This window comes from Heliangelus exortis, chromosome 2 (assembly GCF_036169615.1).
Source record: "Heliangelus exortis chromosome 2, bHelExo1.hap1, whole genome shotgun sequence".
Lineage (NCBI taxonomy): Eukaryota > Metazoa > Chordata > Aves > Apodiformes > Trochilidae > Heliangelus > Heliangelus exortis.
Window position 1 is genome coordinate 119490824 of NC_092423.1, and position 23426 is coordinate 119514249.

A 23426-nucleotide genomic window follows, 5' to 3' on the forward strand; every position below is an offset into this window, starting at 1 on the left:
GTAAAGAAATCTCCAGTGACCTGAGTGAGGGACTAGATGCACAGCTACATATGTAGAGTTACAGGAGTGATGTAGGTGACCACAAATGTGGATAAAGCAGTATTTGCCCTGAGACCTTAATTTCTAAACTATTATCTAACATTACTCTAAAAACACATTCATATTTTAATATCCTATTTTCCTGGGATTTTTGGAGCTACGATCTACTTCAAAGAAGCAAGGACATAATTTTTTTTCTGACATAGCCTTTAAATCTGTTTTACATTAATGATACCAGGATGCCCAATCTTATTAACTCAAATTCTTCCTTTAACTATTAGTTTTGGTGGTGGTGTTTTTTCTTGAATGAACAATGAGATTTTTGTGCTCCCCATTACTGGCTCATTTGCTGAGATTCCAGTCCCAAACTGACAATGCAGACAAACCTTTCTGCAGCTGATATATTCAAGGACAGAACAGTATCTCCATCTACACTCTAGTTTTTAGCACTTATTACACTCTTTCTCATTGACTTCAGCTGGTGACTTGCTAAAACATACCTTTTGATTTATTTAGCTGCAGGACTTTGAAAATACACTCTCTCTGACAACAGTACAATTACATCTATGTTCATTATCACCGACTCAGTACATAGATGGAATCCTTACGCCCAAAATTTTACGTTTTTTTTCCCCCTCAAAAAAATCACACCAACAATTCATGAGTTTTGCTCATGACCAAAAATTGGGTTTTGCTCAGTTTAACACAACTCAGCTCCATTTCACTCCTAAGTAAATGATCACTTGAACACATTCAACACAAAACAATTACATTTTTAACTTTTACAATTACTTTAACAATTACAACTTTTCTAGTCTAGGCTCAGTAGGTAACTAGCAAGGAAGAGCAGAGGGGAATAACAAAGTGGGGAGGGACTTTACACAAAGCAGTGAGCCAGCAGAAAGGCTAAAGGAACCTAAGAGAAGTTTCTGCTTTCTATCCTGAGAGAGGAGTGGGACTGAAAACAACAATTAAAAAGAAAGAAGAATGTCTGTAAAAATGGAGACAGGACATTTAGGATGGAAAGGTAATCTATGGTCCATCAGAGACCCAGAGACTGCCCACTGATTTTCTGGGAAACCACAGAACCTTCATTTTAATGTGCTGCTTCAAAGCTCTCTATTGCAGCTTCCACCTCCACCACAGCATTCCTATTGGGCTGTTTCCATTTCTTCCCATTGGCCTTCTCAGCAGGGAGGCACTGCTGAGAATGAAATGCAATAATGAGCATTTCTCAGTAGGCTTTCACCTTTCTTCTACTCACCACCACAACAAAACAAAGTCTCACACTTCTCTGTACCGTAGCTATTTGACTCTGGTGTCAATGGGGAATGCTTGGAGGTTTTCTTCTCCTTGTTCTTCTCCCTAACCTAGCTATCTGTTTTAATTCATTCTTTCCATTTTCAGTGCTAATTCAAAGATTTGTGTTCTTCAAGAGCTCAAAAGATGAGTAATGTCGTGTTATAGCCTTCTTCTCCTTCTCATTTATTATGGCTTTTTCTATGAATGTGACAGGTTTATGGAAAATTTCAAAGTGCAGTTCTGTTGCCCAAGTCCATAACTGGTGTGTCACCCTGTTGCCTTCAGAGACACAATAATTTGTACATCTTTACAGTTTTCCAGTCCTAAATTATACTGAAGGTCATAAAAAAGAAACATCTTGGTGTGCTGGCAAAGACCAATAAAAATTAAATTGAAAAAAAACCCAACAAATCTTCCTTGCTGCCTGAGGAGAAAAAGATAGACTGCAGAAAAGCAGTAAGATGCTCCTTTCACTGAGGTATTGAGGTAAAAACCAGCTTCAGAAGTAAGACAGAAGAAGGGAAATAGCTAATGTTAAGATTCCCAGGAAATTATTGCAAATTAAGTATGCATATTTTACTGGGTCAAGTAATGAACAAAAACTAACGAAAGGAAAGATGCTTCCATCTAGCAAAGTCAAATGAATTTTAATTTAACTAAGTCAGCAACATTTCTTAATTTTGCCATGCTTTGGAAAAGAACTTCTGAATCAAAAATGTTACTTCATCACCAATGACTGAAATATTTAGACACAAAATATTGATGAAGGATGATCAAGGCAATTGCATTAAATTTCAAGATGCAACAGTTGTGATGATGATAATTTAGATCTCAGTTATTTTCTTCAGGCTTAATCCTGAATCCTTCACTGGGTATTAAAAATTCCCACTGAGTTTTATTACTACATCTGGGAAAAATCATTTCAGTGTCCAGTTCTTCAACATTAAAAAGACCAGGAAACTCTTCAACTGTCATCAACACTGTCATCAAGTTCCGACAGTGAATCTAACATTGGCCAAAGAAAAAGAGATCTTGGGTAAAAACAGGGTTGAGATTCACAAACATTTTTGAGACTCACGTAGGACAGATGAGAAAGGTCACTCACTGTCCTCAGGGAGCTGGGCACCAGTTCCATGGTGCTGTGTTCATCCACAGTCATAGCTACATCTGAGGGAGCAGGAAAGGGTCACAACACAGCCCAACCTACAAAGTACAGCCAATGTCTGTTTCAACTATAAGGCCAAGTCTGAAGAAGCCAGGCTTGCCCCTCGTTGCTCTTTCTGCCTGGGGTCACATTCTTCAGTGAAAGCAGGGAGTGGAAAGCCAGGGAACTGACATTATCAGTCCCAGCACCTGAAGAAGCCTGGTGAGGTGCAGACACCTCTGCATCAGACAACACAGCACAAGTCTCAAAGGTCTGACTGACTTCAGACAATGAGTTCACAGCATGGGGCAACAACCCAAACTTGCAAACTTGCAAACTTGTGTAGGGTGCCTGGGCTTACAAATGAACTGGAACCTAATCTGCAGAGGTGTTTATGAAAATCCCAAGAAGCATCTAACTATTTATCAGACCAAAACCATAGCTGTCTCCTTGAAATTCACTGAAGGTTGAATTTCCCTGAATTCTTCCTCACATACATATCTCAGTAGTGAGATCCAAGCACTCCTAGACTGTTTTCCAAATCCAACCTCCAACAAAGCAAAACGAGTGGTGGTTTTTTTGTTTAAAGCCACTGCAGGGAAAGGTTTAAGCTCCTTGTTGACCCTCAAAGTGTGGAAATTTAGTTCAGGCCTACCTCTGCCAACAGCTCAAAACCACAAACTACAATGTGGTTTCTGTGACAATGTATGTCACAGAAATCACAGAAAGTTAGGGGTAGGAAGGGACCTCCAGAGATCACCTAGTCCAACCCCTCTGCCAGAGCAGGGTCACCTACAGCAGGTCACACGGGAACGTGGCCAGGAGGGTTAACTCCAAGCAAAACTGACTCTAGAGCATCCAGCAAGATATCCCCTGTGTGTGCAGCTACTGAGAAATGTGTGCTTAACAATACACTTAAAAATGCCTAACAATACAACATTTAAGTCCATCCATGTATAAAATGGAACAGTCAATCACTAAACAAGTGTGGCGGGGGAAAAAAAACAATTGCATGACCATCACAATCAAAGAAATACATCACGTAGAAACTATATCTCATGTGAGGTTTTATTATGGAGCCACAAGGGAAAAAGATTTTTAAGTCCTGCCAATGCAGCAAGCCAAGTATGGCTACAGCCATTCACCCGGACTGACTGTGGGCACTCAGTCCTGGCTTTTTAAATTTTATGATCTTTGCTTCATGGAAATACCCAGGGGAATTTCCAACTGGACTACCTGCAATTTGAGTTTTATCTCAGTAAAAACTGAGGGCTCAGATTATTCACGTGTAAACAGCTTCTCCAAATGTTTCCATTTAAACAAACTGTCTCAATAATTTACTGCACTTAAACTGTCAGCAAAAATAACTGCAACTTTCCTAATCTAGTTACAAAACAATGGCCAAAATACCACATAGTCACTTAAAAATAACAATTTTACCAAAGCTGAATTTTCCATTAAACAATCTCCAGGCAAAGTCTGCAAAGCAATTAACTGGTAGACCATATTCATAAATATCAAGCAAGCACTAAAAATGCTTTATTCAGAGTTTGTAAAGGCTTGCTTGAAGTATTTGTGTTTAATCATCACTGGTAACTTGAAGCCTGAGCCTTGAAAGTATCCAAGCTAAACACCTGTTTTTCAGTGACACTGAGCTGCTGCTTATCAGTCACAAATATCTTTAGAATAATAAGCCATCAAACATAAAAATATATTTTTTTAGTACTTTTTCATACATTGGTCCCAATAACTCTTAATATTTAGGGCTTACAATAGAACACGGCTGAGAGCATATACAAACATTTTAGAAGAATTTAAATTAAATAACCACACTTTAAAAACATGTCCCCTGCAGCTAAAGAAATTTTTAAAACCATTCAAATAAGCAAATAACATTTTGTTTTACATTTACAAATGAAACATCATATGAGTATTTATTGATTTCTTTAAAAATTCAAAAATACATCGTAACAGAACAAAATGTATACGTTCTCCAATGAAAGACAAAACTATGGTTATCATCCAGACCAGAATACAAATACATGCTAACAATTTAAAAATCATTTGGGGTCATCCAGAAAACACGAAAAACGAGCTAGCTGTTTGCAGATGCAGTAGTTTTCTGCTTAGTAAATATGCCTGAGAAAGTTAACCTGTAAAGAAATCGGCTTTTAAACTTAAACACAAAGAGCTTTCTAGGCTGAAATGGTGAAGAGACCTGTGATATGCACCTGACAGGCCACTGAGCCATTTCCCACAGAGATTCTGTTCACTGCTTCACCTCGGCTCAGCAGTGGCAGTTTCACATGGATACCAGGCTTATTCAAGCAAGGTGTTAAAAAGCATGCTAAGGTGATTGGAAACCATCAGTTACATACACAGCTGGTAGACATTAATAATTCTTTATCAAACTCCTTGATTTGTACCAGAGCCAAGCAAAAAGTAGTCGTCTAGTTTATGGATGAAACGGATTATATTTATAATTTTTGGCTCAAGGTGAGACCCTTTAGAAACAATTTCTACACAAGCATCTAGACTCAAAGCATGAAAGAAAGAAACAGGACAAACAGAACTAATCATTTTACAGTAACCACATACTGTAGGCAAGTAGGAATAAAAACAGTAACATAAATTGTGCATTGGTTCTATGAAAAGGAAGTGTTACTAGTAGACACAAGCAATCTGATAAGATGTGAAAGCGAGCAGTGAAAACTTCACAGATTGAATTTCTTTTCATCGGAATTCATCTGTCTCTACTGCAGGCAGGTAACAAAAGGAACTCAGGAAAACTGAATTCCTATTAGCAGCTTAACTCTACTATGGTGAGGCTTTGACTTTTACCATTGCTTGCATTAAGAGACATTCAAACTAATTAATCAAACATTAAAAACATTTTAAAAATGAAGACCAAAGGGAAGCTGAATGTACATTTTAGACAGAAACGGCGTTAGGTCAGATCCACAACTGGTGATATCTGATGTGAGCAAATGTAATTGAACTGCTGCTTATGCCAATAGAACATCTGACACTAGGTCTTGAATTCTAGCAGCCTCTTTTAAATCACTTCCAACAACTGCATACTTAGTAAGTTACATGGGCTCTGGTGAAAAAAATTATCACCAGATAATTATCACCAAAAAATTATCAGACATTCAAAAATTCTGACAGAAACCTCCCACAATTTGGTTTACATGATCAAATTAGCATATGCTAGAACATATGAAAACAACTTTACAAACGAAAAAAATTCACAAGTCTGAAAAGGAAAAAGTCCAAACCCAAACCAAAACAACCTCACAACAGGAAAAAAGAGTATTTCTATATAGCTGGTCCTATCCTTTGGGGATGTAACACAGTAAAATAAGCTACTACCATATAACTGTAATGGTGATTGGGAAGAGGCTTCCTTTCCCCATCTTCCACACTGCAGCAATGACTGAATGTACTACAGAGGCTGCCACTGTCCTGTGAAATGTAGGTATTTGCCCATGCTGGATAGAGGAGATCACTGCTGAAGGACTCATGCACTGACCCAGCATGGTACATCTTACATTCTCTAGTACTGACTGTGATGTCAAAAACATTCTGCATTGCTCTGACACCAGGTCTGCTCCTGGGCTGCACCTTCTGATTAAAATGTCATTCTACAGGTTACAACTAAGAGGTGCAGGGTGAGAAGCAGAGCAACAGCTTTAACCACCCATCCCAGAAGACAAACACAAAGTAAAGATGATGTGTCAATTCCTTCTGGGTCAGAATCAAAGACAGACACCAATGCCAGAGCAGTATGTAAAGTTTGTAATGCCAGTAGGTGAAGATACGCAAAGAAGTGCAAGTAAAAAGCATAATTGAAGCCTATAATTTAAAGAGAATATGCAAAGGAAAGATGGCCTGAAAAGGTGAATGGAAGGAAGGAACAAAAAACAGAAGGAGAAGCATATATATCGGTGCAGGGTTGTATCTCCTGGACCCAGAAACTGCCTTGGACACCAGCTAATTTGACAAGATAAGTTACATGCACGCCCACAGTCAAGAGGGCAAGAGTAAAACCATGATGGGAATGCTATGATTCTGGTTGAAGAGCTTCGTTTTCCCCCTCCCATACCTGAAAGCCTTGAATCCTTGCCAAATACTCCAGCTGTTTTGAAGGCTGCACTGCAGAACAGGGGGAAGCAGGAGATATTCCTTTTAGACCTATGGCTTCGGCAGTCGGGGACGTTCCATTCATGAGAAGTTCCCTGGCAATCGTAGCTGTGCTATTTGTTGTAGGAGATATGCTGAAGAAAGAGCTAGAAGTCTGGCTCATTTCTTTGGATGACAAATAGCTTACAGTGTTACCAGGGGCTGATTTGTTGCGGCTTGCTTCCATCTCTTGATAAACATCAGGAGAGAGATGGAGTATTCCCTTTGGTGCTGAAAAGAAAAACAAAGATAATTCTCATTACTCTACAATGGCCTGGAGTGTGGGCAATTTTCTTTAATGTATTTTGCAGTGAAAAACAAAGTAGAGACAGTTTTCCATAGTAGCTGTGAATAAAATTGCATAAAGCAGTTCTGAAGTGCCTCTCTTCCTCTTCCCCTCCTCTTTTTAAGAAGGTACAAACTTGGACTTGAAAGCTGTGGCTAGCACATGAGCTACAGAACATAAGCACATAACTTCTGGATACAAACTATGTAACTTTTATCATACAAACTATATAACTTTTGTCATACAAACTATGAGGAACAGCTGCTACTTCAAAACAGTAGCATGATCATAATTTCACTGCAATCTTCTGCGTCCTACCTGATACTATAAGTTAGGCTGTTATTTCACAAAAAATTTAAACTAGGCCATGTCAGCAGAGGTGCCACCAGAAGTAGTTCCTTCCCACCTACAGCTGCTGTTTGTACTCTCCAGCTGCCCTATTGCTTGTGCTAGAACCTGTAGGACCACACAGTGATGCTCATGAGAAAGAGCAGCCAGAGGGGAAAGGAGAGGGCAGGATGGTTTATTCTGGTAGCTGCACTGCCTCAAGTACTGACTTAAAAGTGTTTGCTGATTTCTAACAGCAGCCTGTGCTTAAACAACTTTAAATTGCCCTGCAGCCACACTGTTACTGTGCTAGTGACCAACTCCTCACCAATGAAGAGGAATTTTTTTTTAACCTAGCTGCATATATGGCATGCAGATTGCCTTGGACAAATTCATTCTTAACAATGCATGCATGTATGTGTCATCATTAAGAGCACCAGGAGTGATGGTAAACGTGAAAAATATCTACATTTATTAATGTGAATTGCTTTAAAATGCTTCCAGTGACATGTACATTAGGGATAATTTGTCTAAATTTTCAAAAATTTACCATCTTTTTAGAAAAAAACTCAATCCTAAACCTGCTTGTAAGCAGGATTACATAACTAATTATTTTTGATGTTCTTGTGCATAGAAATGTGTAGAATTAAGACTGAAGCCTGCTAGTGTTCATACACAGTTAAATATTTGTTGGAAACATGAGTACACAGTTTGCTGATGTAAGAGGAAAACCTCTTTCTTATTATTAATAAATTGAAAAATGAGGTTGAAACGTGTAATTTCATATTAATAGCATACTCTAATTTCTAGCATATAGCTGAAAACAACACTGGTGGACCTGAGCCACATGGCATTTCATTTTAGAGATGATAAACCTGTTTATTAACTGATTTAGTGATCCCAAGAGAAATCAAAGGGTTCGATGCTTAATTAATTTGCTCTATATATTAAATTAATCTCAGAATGTAGAATAAATCCAAAGAGTAGAAGAAAATTAATTTCCAGTTTCCTAGAAAGGATTGCTCTAATCCTAGTGGTGCAAGTAGTATTTTTAAATAAAACGTCTACCACAAGGAGAAGACTCACAAAATATTACCAGTAATTAATACCCTCATTTTCAAGTACATAGTGAAAATTGAACTTCCTCACTGCTGGCTCAGCAAACTGCTTACAGGTGAATCTTTTAATCGATTTACTCACACATTTGGCTTTTAAATTAATATTCCTATCAGGGAGTCAGAACATTAGCTTAGACCATTCAGAAAGATGTATCTGTTATTCCCCTCATTGCTCTTCCCACTACATTCACGGAGTTATGGAGCCTGGTTGGACCCTGGACTCCAATGCCAGGAGGTGTTTTACTCGGTCTTAACAACCAACTCCAAAGCCAGCAGACCCTGAGCTGGACTCCAGATCTAAGCACAAATTCTACTGGGAAAGGTGGATGATAGGGTACCTAAAATCTCCTTTTCTCCACCTGGGACAATTCAGAATATATCCTTAGAGGTAAAAACAACCGTGTAAACATGCAGCTTTATCTATAGTGCATAATCACTATATGATAATGATTCTATACCCTTTCTCTGAGGCTATAACCTCCCAGGCTTATCACTGCTCATGTTTTTAAATAGTCTTATAGAAGAGATAACACAAACGCAAATTAAAAGAGATAAAACAGATACTGATGGTTGACATTAGGTTACAAAACCAAACAGCAACAGTAATAGGGAGTGGCAGGTGTTCAATACATCCTAGTCCAATTTCTTACAAATATTTGAGAAACAGAAATGAAAAATGAACAAAAGATAAAACAATATACTTGTTTATAACTTGTATTCTAATAGCCCTCCTCCCCTGATTTTTTTAGAAAAACACAGTACATTAACTTAAAAAAAGTTTAAAGAAGTTTAAAACTAAGTCCAGTGCTGCAGATGTCTGTTCCATTGATGTAATATTACTTAAAACAAACATTTTACATGCTTTCTCAGCCATTTCACTGTTTTTACATGATCCACCCAAATATCTAACTGCTGTCTGGAACAATGGTTTGGAATATTTCCAGATTACTAAGCTTTCTAAATGTTAAAATAACTAATATGCAGCATATGATGAATAAAAAGATATTGACCAGAGTATAGCAAATGCTCCTAAAGTACTGACTTTACTCTAATGGTGATGTTAAATTAATAATAGTACTTTTACACTTAGCCAACACCTTTCTACTAAAGACTTCAAAATGCTTTATAAGCAATATTTAATATAAATCATGCATTGGCTCCGAAAGGCAGATATTATATTACCATCATTGATTATCTCTGGAAACAAAGTAATGTAATATTCCAGACATTGCATTAATATAGTTGCAAGCTATTAACTTTCTATATTCAGGGCCTATGTTTCCTGAAGCTTCTTACAAAGTTGTTTTAAAAAAAGCCAACAGAAACTTGATGTCTTTGAAAACTTCTATCAAGTATATATGAACTATGGTGATTTTAATTACCTAGTTATTATATATCATTCAGGATTTTTAAAATATTCCTCACTGTTGCTACTTACTTCAACTCTGTTGAGCTATATCAGAGAGTTTAGTTACGTTAGCAAAGATCACAATGCAAGGACTATGATATCAACAGACAAGGAACTATGAGAACAAAAGAACTTCAGAAATTACTTTAATTAACAAGTACTTCAATAAAAAATGTGGGAAAAGAAATACTATCCTCTAACACCTTTATACACTGCAGGAGAACATCTCTAGGTCAGTATTTTCATTTTTTTTTTATGTCTTTCAGCCAGAAAAAAACAATTGGCTTTTTGTGTCTGCTAAATATTTATCCCTCACTAACTTCACCATACTCCAAAATTCTCATCATAATTGTTAGGAGTCACAGGATCTGTAATACTACCATTTAGACCAACAATATTATACCTTCTGCTGGACATTAACTTAGAGGTACACACAGAAAACATGTTAAAATAATTTCCATTTATATTGTTTAAACCTGTGGGCAAATGTGCTATGAAAATATGCAGGCTAGCTATGCAATGTGATCACTGATATTTAAAAACATGCCTTACTCATCCTTGGAGGTAATTGTTAGCAGCCTCTCACAATCTTCTGAAGTCTACAAAAATGCCACACTGAAGACCTCTCTTACCAAAGAATAAATTTCTTCATCTTCCATTGCCTGCTTTTGCTGCCACGTAATAAACAACTATAAAAGAGTTTAGACTCCCAGGCAAATGTACAAGATACAAAACGGCCCAAATATCCTTCACAAGTTTTGAATTGTAATCATGGTGCTTTGACTCCACTTATTTTCATAGCAGCAGAGGCAGAGGCAGTAGCCAAAAATCCATCAGAGTGGTGCTATGTTTATCCCTAACCTCTTCTCTCCAGGGTCTTCCTGTTGGGAACTCAGGGGAACCTTCCTACAAAAGGGTTCCCCATAGTCTGGAGCTTCACTCCTTCTGATACTCACAGGAAACAAAGCTCACCATCTTTCTGCAAGAGGAGCAGGGTGAGGAAGGAGAGCAACTGAAAATATCACCAAATGAGCTTCAACTTAGTAAGACTCTGCAAAAATGGAATTTGCTAAAAAAGACAGTGACAAGTTATCTCATGGCAGCAGTCTGGTAAGTAAAGAAAAGTTCAGAGTGATGACAGTGTTGCCTGTAGACTCACACGTATTAACGTCTACACTGGTACTACTGTTACTCCATTTTTAATTTTCTGTTAGAAAGGGCAGAAAACTCAAAAGCCTGAAATTTTGACATTTTTTTAACATTGCACTCTAAAAGATGACCTACAGAATCAAGCTTGTATTGTCAATTTGTATATATGTACCAGTGCTAATTTTCTCTATTTTCTATTTGATCGATATGGCAGGGATACTCTGCCTACACCCAGTCACTTCTCTTGGTTCAAGGTCACTCACTGACTTCTCATGTTTCAAGGATGGTCATTATACTTGGTCTAAACCACAGCTATTTTTTTTTGTCATGGAAAATTACAATTTTCTCTATGGCCTTTCATCTTTCCTATAGGAAAACTACACTTGTTGGTGCTCCAGAAGCAGTGTCAGCTCATGAATGACTTTCTCTGACCCCCCTGAAGAGCACATGCTCTTATCTGCACTACAGTCAGTGATATAAAACCCCCACACAAATAAGTATTTTCATGTCTTGTGTAATGATGCAAGGCTAACCATGATATAATTCTGTATATGTCCCATGCTCACAAATAAACACCCTGATATTTGAAGAAACCCATCACTAATAAAAGAAAGTTTGTTTGTGAAGACATTTCAGATTATGCTACCAGTATTCACATTGAAAAGAGCCTTCTTATATTGTGCTGCTTAAAATATGGGGCAATATTTTCTCATAAGGCAAACAGAAAAAGTTAGACACAGATCTAACCCTGACTTCACTCTAATTTAAGTTCAAATGGACAAGACTTTAAGAGGTATGGAGGACTATCACATGCAACAACTCCTCTATAGCACTGACAGGTTCTCAACATGCCTTAAAACATGGCCCAGTACAAATCCACCGAAAGCAAAAGAGGGAATATACAAAACCAAATAACCATTTCAATAACAAGACTGAAAAAAAGTAAATATTATTATTAAAAAAATATATAATTTTATACTCCACTCATTTTAAAAGCCTATTTATATAGTAAAGTACTTTCAAAATTTGTTTTATTACCTCAGTGGGAACTCAGAAAACGTCAGCCAAGCAACTGAATAGGCAAAGAGTATGGCCATTAGGTTCTCAGTAATAGCCTACACACAAACTTGGCTTGAAGGATGAGGATGCAATCATTACCTACTTAACACAGCTATCTGTGGTATTTCCAAGTCACCGGCTACTGCAATATTCAGACATGAAAAAATGTTTTGTCATCACACAATGCCTTTCAATAAAAAGATCTCCTCTACATGCCTTAAACAAATAATGTTATATAATGCCACTCATTAAAATACTAGTTTATTTAACCTGAAAATACCCACGACACTGAAGTAAATACTATGTAGTTCTTCACAAAGCCAGGTCTTGATATCCTAAATTTTAATGGAACATTTTCTTTACAGCCAAAAATGAAATTGCAGTATTGTAGGAGACTTAAATTTTACACATTTCTGTAGCATTTGGTGTTTAACTCACGTGAGGAAAGTCCTTTGACATCTCCCACAGCCTTATTCAGCTTTGGAATATAAGATTTGGTAAAAAAATAAGACTTTTGCAGTGGGGAATTTCTATAGGATATTCTATGAAATATTCCAATAAACAGATGAAACAGCTATGCTATTATTGTTACATTATAATTTCTGCATTTTAAGTTTCCAACAATATACCAGTGTAACAGACAACCTAAAAGTAAGATGAAGCAGGTTCTGAAAAGAACCAATCTAAAAGCAGAAGAAAGGACAAAGAGCATCAGCGAATTTGGAACAGAAGCAAATCAAGCAAGTGAGCTGGCAGATCAGGGTGCTTGTAAAAGCTGCAAGAAAATTATTTTGCAGGAGGTTAGGCAATCAGGAGAGTGCCTAAGTGCAACCAGAGGTGACCTGTGCAGGCAAGACTATTCATTAAGAGATTAAGAGGGGAATGAGAATTGTGATGATAAAAACAAAGGCATGACCCACCCATAGAAGAGATGAAAGAATGAGCAAGTCTACTGCACAAGGACAGAGAGGTTGCTGAAGGTAAGAAGGTCAAGGGGGACATCAACAAGCACTGCTAGGTATGAATGAAGATGAAATCAGAGGAGAACGTGGTGGGGGAGTGGAAGTTATAGGGATAAGATGCTTGATGTAAAGGAAAGAGGATGGAGGAGAGAATGGAGAATTAGGTCTTGGTTCTGACAGCTCTAAAGCATCAGCTCAAGTAACTCAATTCAAGGACTTTATTATCCTAGACTTAGGGTGAGGTACATGACGGGTTCTAGGTTGGAAGAAAGGGAGTAGGAAAAGAAGAAAAGACTTCAGAAAAGTGAAAGCATTTAGAAAAACACTGTATTGAAGTTATTTGAGTACTGAGGTTAATTGTGTGATACTGCTCCTTTTGCTCGGCTGACAGAAATCCAAATGCAGATAATTTGCAGAATTATATTATGTAAATCTAAATTTGAGAGTTAACATAAAAAAAGAGTTCTGCACTGCTATTTCACATGCAATTTTTTTTCAAAGGAATAGACTAGCAAACTTGAACCAATGTAATTCATACAGGAATTTTACAGGACTGGGAAAAGCAGAAGGAGAATTGCCCTGAAATTAATTCTGCTGTCATGGTGGCTGCTCCCACTTTACAAATTCTATACATCAAGATCTTGATGCTTAAACACTCTCCTAGAAAGCTAAGGCTTGGATTCCTTCTCAGCCTGAGGACATCCAAACCACAACCCACACAGCCCAAGTACATGTTTCCTACATTTGCACAACCCATGCTACTCAAGAACCAGGCAGCAACACTTTTTTGTTTTTTTATATCAACAGACAGACTACAAAGTCATGATCCCTTTAGATCCCTCCTTCTCTGTGGATTTCTTGCATTTTGACAGCATTGTTTTTTTCATTTTCTGACTGCAAATCATGATGATACTAGATACACATTTCCCCAAAGGTGTCTGCTGTTATCCAGATTTCTCTGCACCCCATGAGTACTCTTCTTCTGGTGAAGAAGGAAACTAAATCTATCTCCCAACTTTCTGCTTCTGTTTAACACACTGCATACTTTAGAAATGCACACTAAACTTGACAATGAAAGCATCACATCTGAAGACACGAAACTTGCAGTACTTTAAGCACCTAAACGTGGGGAAAGGAGGAAGAGCAACCAGAGTTGTGGTCTTATTACATCTGAGTTGTACCCAAATCCCACTTACACACAAAAATGCTAATTTGGCTCCTGCTACTGGTTTTCAAAACAGCAGGGGAAAAATAAGCATACTCCCTTCCCACTTTTGTTAATACCAGTTGGTTTTTAATATTAGGTGTTTAGTTTTTTCAACTATTAAAAACTATATGCAAGCTGTATTCAATTGGAATTACTCATAAATAGTTATCTCATTCTCATTGCTAGACAAAACTGAAAAATAACACATTCATTATTTTTAAAATATCAAATATAGTACAGATTTCCCAGCTTAAATAACTCAGGAAAGAAAGAAAATTGCAAAAATTTCCTCTGGTTCTAAATTCAGTTCTGCTATATCTTCACTTAGAAATAAAATCTAGTTTTCTCAGGCCCTAGCTAATGATGGGAAGAATTGTTTTATTCATTTATTTATTTATTAATTTTTTAAATCAGCACATCAGCTCAGCAGCTGCAGAGGCAAAGTGTTGTTTAAACACAACCAACTGCTTTAAGAGACCATATAGCTAAGGTCATGAGATATCCAGAGTGTAGATGAGTGGCTCAGGTGATGGAACTGCTCCCTGAAACACATGGTGATGGTATAATCTTCACTTCACAATGCACTTAGTAAAAAAGCCCACAAAACAATACAACAAAAAATTCCAAACAGATGGAAAATTACTTTTCTGTGGGTTCATCAAATAAATGGTGTTGTCAACTCCTCTTACTGGATGACAAATAATTAAACAAAAGTTTAGTCATGTTTCAATCTAAGCCTAGCAAGCAGACCAAGTTTAGTAAGTTTGGAAGCAATTCAAAAGTCCCATGGAACAGCAGCATTTAGTGAGCAAAAATGCATAAAATCCACTGCAAATCAACTTTGAAATGCAGAAGAATTATCTATGTCAGCACAACATGACACATATGAATTCCAATTAAAAATTGTCCAAAACAGAAAACAAGAATTTTATTCCCAAGCTGTAGACTTTAGTTACTGTTTGTGGAAATACAGAGGTATTAAAGTATCTACAAGAAGTCTTCACCAAAATCTCTAGTTGAAAAATAAACAGGTAGAGGACTACGAAAAACCCCAGTCTTTACAAAACTGGTGAGGGCTAGAACTATAAAGTCCACTTAAGTTTTGCTTCCTCCAAAGTGAAGGAGTATTATATATGCAAAATTTCATTAATTCAGGATTTCTTTTACATTAAATTTCTCCTAAAAAGAACTAGTGAAGAAACATTTAAGTAAGAATTTTAACATAACCATACAGTTAAGGCTTTCAGTAACACCATATATTTTCATAATTTTTATTTTGCTTATATTCTTAATCTCTTCTTATTTCATTGGACTTTGAAAAATACTAATATCTATATTATTATTTATTCCCTTACCACAGATCTAATAAACTCTTTTGAATATGTACTTCCCATTTTTGCCATGGGTTTTTTTGTTGTTTTTTTTTCCTGAGAACAATTGCATGAGATCAAGTATCTTTGTTCCTTAGAAGATCATCTGCTCCTGCTGCTCATTTACCATCTGAAATCATAATCATCTGCTGGTGACAATCTAATCATCTTCACAGTAACTAATTGTGATGTCACAAACAAGTGATTATGATTTCAGGTGGTGAACAAACAGCAGGAGCAGATGTACTCTAAAGAACAAAGACTGTAAAGTCATGCATGAATCCCTGGCAATAAAACGTTAGGCAAGAAAAACAAAGAGCCTACCCTTTAAAGAGAGGTAGGATTGTTCTGAATGTAATTTTATTTATTTTTCATTTTTCAATACTTACTTTGTAACATCAGAAATTGCTGGAAATAGTTAAAGGAAAACTGTATTATGGAAAATTGAGGGTGGGGAACATTTAAAAGAAGTTAGGGTAATTTTTGCCTTTTTAGAATTATAATATATAAACCCACTGTTATTTATTTCTTTTTTAAAATATATTTTTGTTCTTCATAGATCATCTACAGCTTCTCTTAGAACACATACTGTATGATGTTTGTGATTATCCCCTCCAGAAATACGAAACCAAAATACATTCCCAAGAATACGCACTTTGCATTAGGATTGTTTATTTGTTTCATGTTTTGTTTTTAACTGCTTAAGTCAAATGCAGAGAGATAAATGAGCATTCTGTTGACAGTAAACATCTCCTGTAATGGGCTACAAATGCTTGTGGTCTGCACTATGTCTCAATGTCTCTTCCAGAAACATCAGGGAAAAAATCCTCACTCAATGTTCTTGTGAAAAATGTCTAAGATACCCCAAACCATGAAACAAATACTTCTTGTTTCATCCTTAAGACATGGAAAGAAAAGGGAAGGTAAAGAAGTAAACCCATGGGATGAAGCTTTGCCAGTGTGTAGGAGGAACTGAAGTGAAATTTGCCGCATGGATAGCTTCATGAAAAGGTTCATGGTAGAGAAGAACAGAAGTTATTTTTCAAGGGTACTGAAAAGGGAATACTAAGAATGCATTTTTAGTAGGAGGATATGGACTGAAGGGTATTTCCCAGCAAAACCAAACTACATAATGGTGCAACGAAATCTGTTCTTCAACTCTACTAAAAATTAGAACTGTTATGATTTTTGTTTTCATTGTACTAAAGTATATAACTTCACTTTACTGTTTCAGGTTTATTTCACACCAGTTCAGTTGAAGACATAGTGCATTATCCTTTCTCCAGGAATATAAATATACCCTAGCTTACTCCTACTTGAAAGGATGTGGTGTTTTTTCATCCCAAACATTGAAACTTGTTTGAAGCGTCCTTAAAAGAACCTGTGCTTCAGGAGCTACAGGAGAGATCATGTGTGTATATGGTCTCTTTTTTCATTCTAAATAAGAAGACAATTCAAACTTCCTCAGTTCTCCTTGACTAAAAAGCTCTGAGGTTATCTTGGACTCTGAAGCTGAAGGGAAGACCAACGTGTGTGCACAGGGAAAACTTTTAATACTTATTTTTCTTCAGGGTTTTTAATGCATTCCCTATGTGGGAAATGAGCAGACAATACTCTACCAGAAGAAGAGTAGCTAAACATGCAGACCATTGCCCTACCAACTATTAGCACAGCATTCCAACAAGCAATCTATCCTATGGAAAACTGGTGACAAATGTCAAGTGATACAGAAAAGATCTTCTCCAAATGCTACAATCCCCTGACCTTGGTTTCTAAATAGCAGTCAGAAACAAAAGCTCTAATGGCTACTGACATGTTAGCAGCATCTCCTTTGATTTCCAGTTTACTTGGATTTCAGAAGAATGGAAATGAAGCCAAAAGCATGCCTGACTGAAAATCTGCTTCTGTCCCATAGCCTATAGTGGCTGCAAAAATGGTCTGTGAGCAGGTAAATCTATGAAAACAAAACTCCACGTGATCAGCACAAGTTTAAAATATAATTCTTGCTGAACTTGTCTCCTGCTGAGTAATTTTGCCTTTGTGTTCTCCTTTTAGATTTGGATTTACATGTATGACTGCTAGATTTTTTTTTTGCTAGATGAAGCATGGGAAAGGAGTTTTATTTTTTCTTGTTCATATGGTAGATGACTGTGATGTCACCTATAAGTATCTTTGCTACAAGACACTACAAAGACAGAAGAGAAAAGCCTGAGGCCTTAGTCCTCTGTCCCAGACTCCATTATATTAACATTTGCAGATGTTAGCATTTGCAGATGTTTCATGGGCCATGTCCTTGGAGATTTGGACAATGCAAACAGAAATCATCCAGAAGTATTGATGGGGACTGGTGAAGACTGATGAAGTGAAAAGAATTCCTAGATCCAAGAGAATCCTTCCTTTCAGGGAAACACAATGTGTGTGTTTCTGAAGCCCAAGTGTGTCTGTCTGTTCACTGAGAATAACTCCAAAGTGTAATTCCAAAGCCAGCAAAAACCTAGTTATAAAATTACAAGTCCTATTCATTACCTATTATATTGAAACTGAAGTCAGTCTCAGGAAGGTCTCCCAGACTTTTCTGTCTATAGACAGAACTCAAGGAAGAGAGAAGCTACCAGTAGCAGAAAGTGAACTTCCAGCTCTTCAAGGTGTTAGTCAAGAGAACACCCTGGGAAATGGCCCTCAGGGACAAGGGAGCAGAACAGAGCTGGCAGACCTTTAAGGAAGCTGAGTATAGGATACAAGAGATCTTGATCCCCAGTTGTAAGAAATCTAGCAAGGAAGGGAAGAAACCAGCATGGCTGAGTCATGACCTGCTGGTCAAACTAAAAGGCAAGAGGAAATTGCACAGGCAGTTCAAGCAGGGACAAGTATCTTGAGAAGAGTATAGAGATGCTGCCTGATTGTGCAGGGATGAGGTCAGGAAGGCCAGGGCACAGTTGGAGCTGAACTTGGCAAGGGATGTGAAGAATAACAAGAAGGCATTCAACAGGTACATCAATAAAAAAAGGAAAGTTAAAGAAAATACACACTCCCTGAAGAGAAAGTCTGGTGAGCTAGTTACAACAGATGAGGAGAAAGCTAAAGTTCTCAACAACTTTTTTTCCCCAGTCTTCACTGGCAACCTCTCTCCCAGCACCTCCCAAGTTAAAAAAACACAAGTGCCATGGTGGGGACCAAGAGGGCAGAATCCCTCCCACTGTACATGAAGATCGGGTTCAAGAGCACCTGAGGAACCTGAACATCAGTAAGTCTATGGGATCTGATAAGATGCATCCCACAGTCTTGAGAGAACTGGCAGATGTAGTTGCCAAGACACTCTCCATGATATTTGAAAAGTCATGGCAGACAGGTGAAGTCCCTGGTGACTGGAAGAAGTGACACATTACACCCATTTTTCAAAAGGGTAGTAAGGAAGACCCTGAGACCTGTCAGCCTCACTTCTGTGCCTGGGGAAATCATGGAGCAGACTCTCCTAGAAGGTCTGATAAGGCACATAGAAGATAGGAAGAACAATTAGATCAAATGGGATATATCTTAGGGTGCTGAGTCAACCAGTTTATGCCACAGGGAGGCCACTCTCTATTCTCCTAAAAAAAGTAATGGAGATCAGGAGAGTTCTCAAATACCTGGAGAAAGGCATCAACAAAAAGGCCTCAATACAGCCTCTGGAAAAACCATGCAGTAAGTCCTCCTAAAACTATTTGCGGGTGCACAAAGGAGAAAAAGCTATCGGGAACAATCAGCATGCATTTACCAAGGATTAAAAAAAGTCTCAACAACCCTATTACCTTTTATGACAAAATGACTGGATTTATGAGTGAGAGAGCAGTGGGTGTCATTTACCTTGGCTTTAAGAAAAGGCTTTTGACATCTTACAGCAGCCTTGTATTCAATCTGGGATGTTAAGAGTCTACGCAGATAAAATGATGAAAAACTGTTTGGGTATCAGGCTTGGAGGATAGTGGTAGACTTTGGGAAACCTAATAGCAGCCTTCCAATACCTTACAAGAGCTTACCAGAAAGATGGAACTAGGCACATTACTGAAGCATCCACTAGCAGAACAGGAAATTATAGTAACAAGAAATGGGCAATGTTCCTACTGATATAAAATATTTTAAAAAATCATTATGAACATAATTAAGCATTGGAACAGGCTGCCTAGAGAAGCTATGTAATCTCCACTTTTGGAGATTACATAGACAGAAAGACATAAGCAAACTTGCCTGAACACTGTACCAACCCTACTTAAAGCAGGCAGTTTAGCTGACTTCCTAAAATCCTTTAAAACCTGAAGGATTCAATGAGCAAATGAAAACATTTTTTTTTCCTGCACTCATACTCACACAGAGGGCACTTAATAGTTAATTCATCTAATTCCATTAAATTCCTAAAGTATTTACAGAAGGCATTTCAATGGCCTTGATTATTCTAAATCTTACCAAGAGAAGTATAAATATGATTTAGAGAGCAATACTTACTGTTACTTGCTGGCTCGGTAAACCCAACATTCTGGCCATTCCAATTCTTGTTTTCTCCAAGCTGAAACAGGTAGAAAAAAATAAGTAAGTGAAGAGCAAACTACTCCTCAAACAGAACACTAATGTTTATAAATCTAGTTGAAAGATCCTAAAAAAGATGACTTGGGATTGCCACATCTGGTCACAAAACTTTGCTAACACATCTTAATTTTTGTCCAAAATAGGTTATTTGAGGAATGTACCCATCATGAATAAACATTAACAACTATTGCCTAACACTGAAATATAAATGTTTCCCCAAGGATTAAGCCCAAGGCAATATGTTACCAAATCAGACTTAAAATCAAATATTTTAAGCAGCTCTCAAGTGAAAACATAAACGGACAACTGAGAAATTACATTCTAAAACAAGAAGATCTTAATATCTGCTTATGGAAGAATGCATAAACACTACAAATTACTTTGGGTGCAATTTAAAAATATTTACTTGCTCAGAATCCATTTAGTTACTGAAGTGGGAGCAAAAAAAAAAAAAAGATTGCAATTTTCCATTATTTTAATATATAGACTTTTTTGAGGAACTTAATTGCCTTCAAATTATCTTATTATGTTTAATGACAGGTATTACTCTGAAAAGGTGAGCAATTAACACAGAAGTTCAAAATAAGGCCTTTCCTGAAGTCTACAAGGTAAATAAGATGTCAGTGTTCTGGATTCTTTAGCCATGTAAATGTGGCTAAAGAAGCCCAAGCTTCCTCATGAACTAGGAGCTATTGACCACAAGCTCGACGTATGTGAACCAAATAATCTTTGTAAGATTTTATTTGGATTTTACATGCAGAGAACTTTGCAGCAAAGCAGTCTATAAGCCATGACAATGCTGTAATCGTTTGCTCTGGAAGACAGGGTCCATTGGAAAGCAGAATTGACAAGAAGGAGGAGCAGCCAGCTGAAATCTGCCTCTGCACCTCAGATGGTGCACTAAGGCTGTTCAGCTTACTATCATGTTTTAATGCAAACTACTAGATGATGTCTTCCTGGGGAAAGAGGAGAGAAGTGCACACTCTGCAAAACAGGTATGCCAATCATTGTTTCTCTGTCTTTCCTCATCATGTACATCCTAATGTACTTACAGTCCAGGCAACATGCAATAAAAATGGGAGATACTCAGTGGAAAGGAAGGGTAAGTATTAGAGCTGGCTCTCAAACTAATCACCTACCTCCATGCACTTTAATTTCATATAACTCTTTTTATTCTTATTATGAAGCAGATAATATGTATATTGGAAAACACAGAAGATGACCATTCTTCAGATGAATAAGCAATATGAAAGATAAATATATTTGTATTTACTGCTGTTACAACAGCATGGTTTGGTCATGAACCCATACTGTACATCTGTGACATGATCAGGAAATTAGCACAAATGTTGTGCTAAAATATGAGAACATTTCCAGCATTCATATTTTCTCTCTTTTCACTGTTTATGAAGGGTAATTTAAGAAAAAATCATATATCAGTAAGTCCTTAGTGCTGCCATTTTACATGAGTGCAATCTACTCTGTTTTTCTTCTCTCTAACAGAATAAAAATAGTAAGAAGAAAAAATGGAAACAAAACAAAACAAAACAAAAAAAAAAAAAAGAAAGACATTACAAATCTCCATTCTGATCCACAGACCTAAAATTCTGATAGCTGAAAAAAGTCTCCCAGGGCACTTGCGAATTACTCTCTTCAGAGCTCCTCACAACCATTACTGATTTCTTCCAAGAACTGGATTACCTTAGAGAAGGGCAGAGCCTTTTCTACATTAACTTGATTATCTGTTTTATCTGTGCTACCATCAGCATGGAGCTAGTAAGATTCTTATGTCTTCATTAAAACAATTAATATGGTCACATTTTATGCACTGGGCTTAAGAAAAAAGCACTGAGTTTGTTTTGTTATGGGGTTTGTTTGTTTGTTTATTTTGGGGGCTTTTGTGTGTCTGGTTTTGTTTGTTTGTTTGTTTTAAGGGTGGAGAAAAGGCATGAATAGACTCAGGGAAAGGGGGACAGGGGAAGGAAAAGTTTTCTTTTTTAAAAGCATCAAAAACAACATTAGCAAAAATTGTCCATTTAGATGCCAACCTCATAGATCAGCTAATCTACAGTGGGCCCCATTTTGGATCCAAAGAGAGAAATAAGTGTCTTCTAATGGTACATCTTTATCGTGCAATTTATATGGAAGGAATTTTGTAACGCTCAAATTGGTAGAGATCTAAGGGCTATTTTCCCTCTTCTCCAGCACAATTTAGTTTGAGAATTAAATTGCTTTCATCTACACAAACTAACTTGTGTATCTGCTTTAAATATGTTCAGTCTGTTATATGCAGAAGATAAAGCCAGATGTTCTAGATATTTTATATTCTTAACCCCAACAAAGCTATAAATTTTTTTCTATGATCTTGAATGCTCCCCTTACATAAAATTTTAGTAGTTCACATTTTTTGGATACAGTATCATGTTTGCTCATTGTGTTCAGAATAATATTAGGCCATTGTATGCTATTCTATAAATTCTAAGAAATCTGTATGTGCAAGTATATAATTAAACCTGTTTTTTTTTTTTTAAGACAATGCACTTGTAATAAATAGTTTAATATATGTACAGAAACAGAATTGCAGCACTTTGAGCCACTCAATTTTTTTCAGGCGTTCAGTATAACAAGTTTCCACTGTGTAGAGCTGTGCAAAGCAGCTATGTTGTGGGCTGATTTTTTTCAGGCTTTGTATCTGAAAATTACTGAGTAAAAATAGTTCAGCCAATTTGAAATCCAAAAGTCACACAGAATCACACAGAATGCCAGGGGTCAGAAGGGACCTCCAAAGATGATCAGGTCCAACCCCCCTGCCAGAACAGGGTCACACAGGAATGTATCCAAGGTATCTAGGGGGGTTTTGAATGAATCCAGAGAAGGAGACTCCACAACTTCACTGGGCAGCCTGTTCCAGTGTTCTGTCACCCTCACAGTGGAAAAGCTTTTCCTTATGTTTCCACAGAACCTCCTATGCTCCAACTTGTGAAAAAATTAAAACCTGAGTTTTCCTACTAGAAAAAAAAAAAAAAAAAAAAGCTGACTTTTCTGTTTTCCTTTGTTTTCCAAAAAGCCCTCTGGCTAACAGTGAAGAAAAAGTTGAAACTGGTAGAAAGTATCTTGTACCGCAGAAAAGTCTTGGCTTTCTGAGGAAAATTAATTATCATTTGACACTGCCTTTTTTTAAATTACTATGACTGATAGTGTGTTCTCACTAGGAACACCATCTAGCCTCTAAGTTCTCTGTTGAGAGTATTGCATACTTCTATATGACGAAGACACATAGTGAAGAATGCAGTGAAGGTGAGTGCATACATGG

The 23426-nt window shown here is 37.1% G+C and overlaps 1 protein-coding gene across 3 annotated transcripts in view; it reads right to left on the minus strand.

The window, feature by feature from the left end:
- Positions 1–23426, minus strand: part of STAU2 (staufen double-stranded RNA binding protein 2) — a 141757-nt gene that overhangs the window by 69990 nt on the left and 48341 nt on the right. For all 3 annotated transcript variants that reach the window (XM_071737786.1, XM_071737784.1, XM_071737785.1), the window contains exons 10-11: positions 20033–20093; positions 6591–6898 (exon numbers count right to left, since the gene is read on the minus strand). In XM_071737786.1, coding sequence (XP_071593887.1) covers positions 6591–6898; positions 20033–20093 — 369 coding nt within the window. The remainder of the gene's footprint in view (positions 1–6590; positions 6899–20032; positions 20094–23426) is intronic.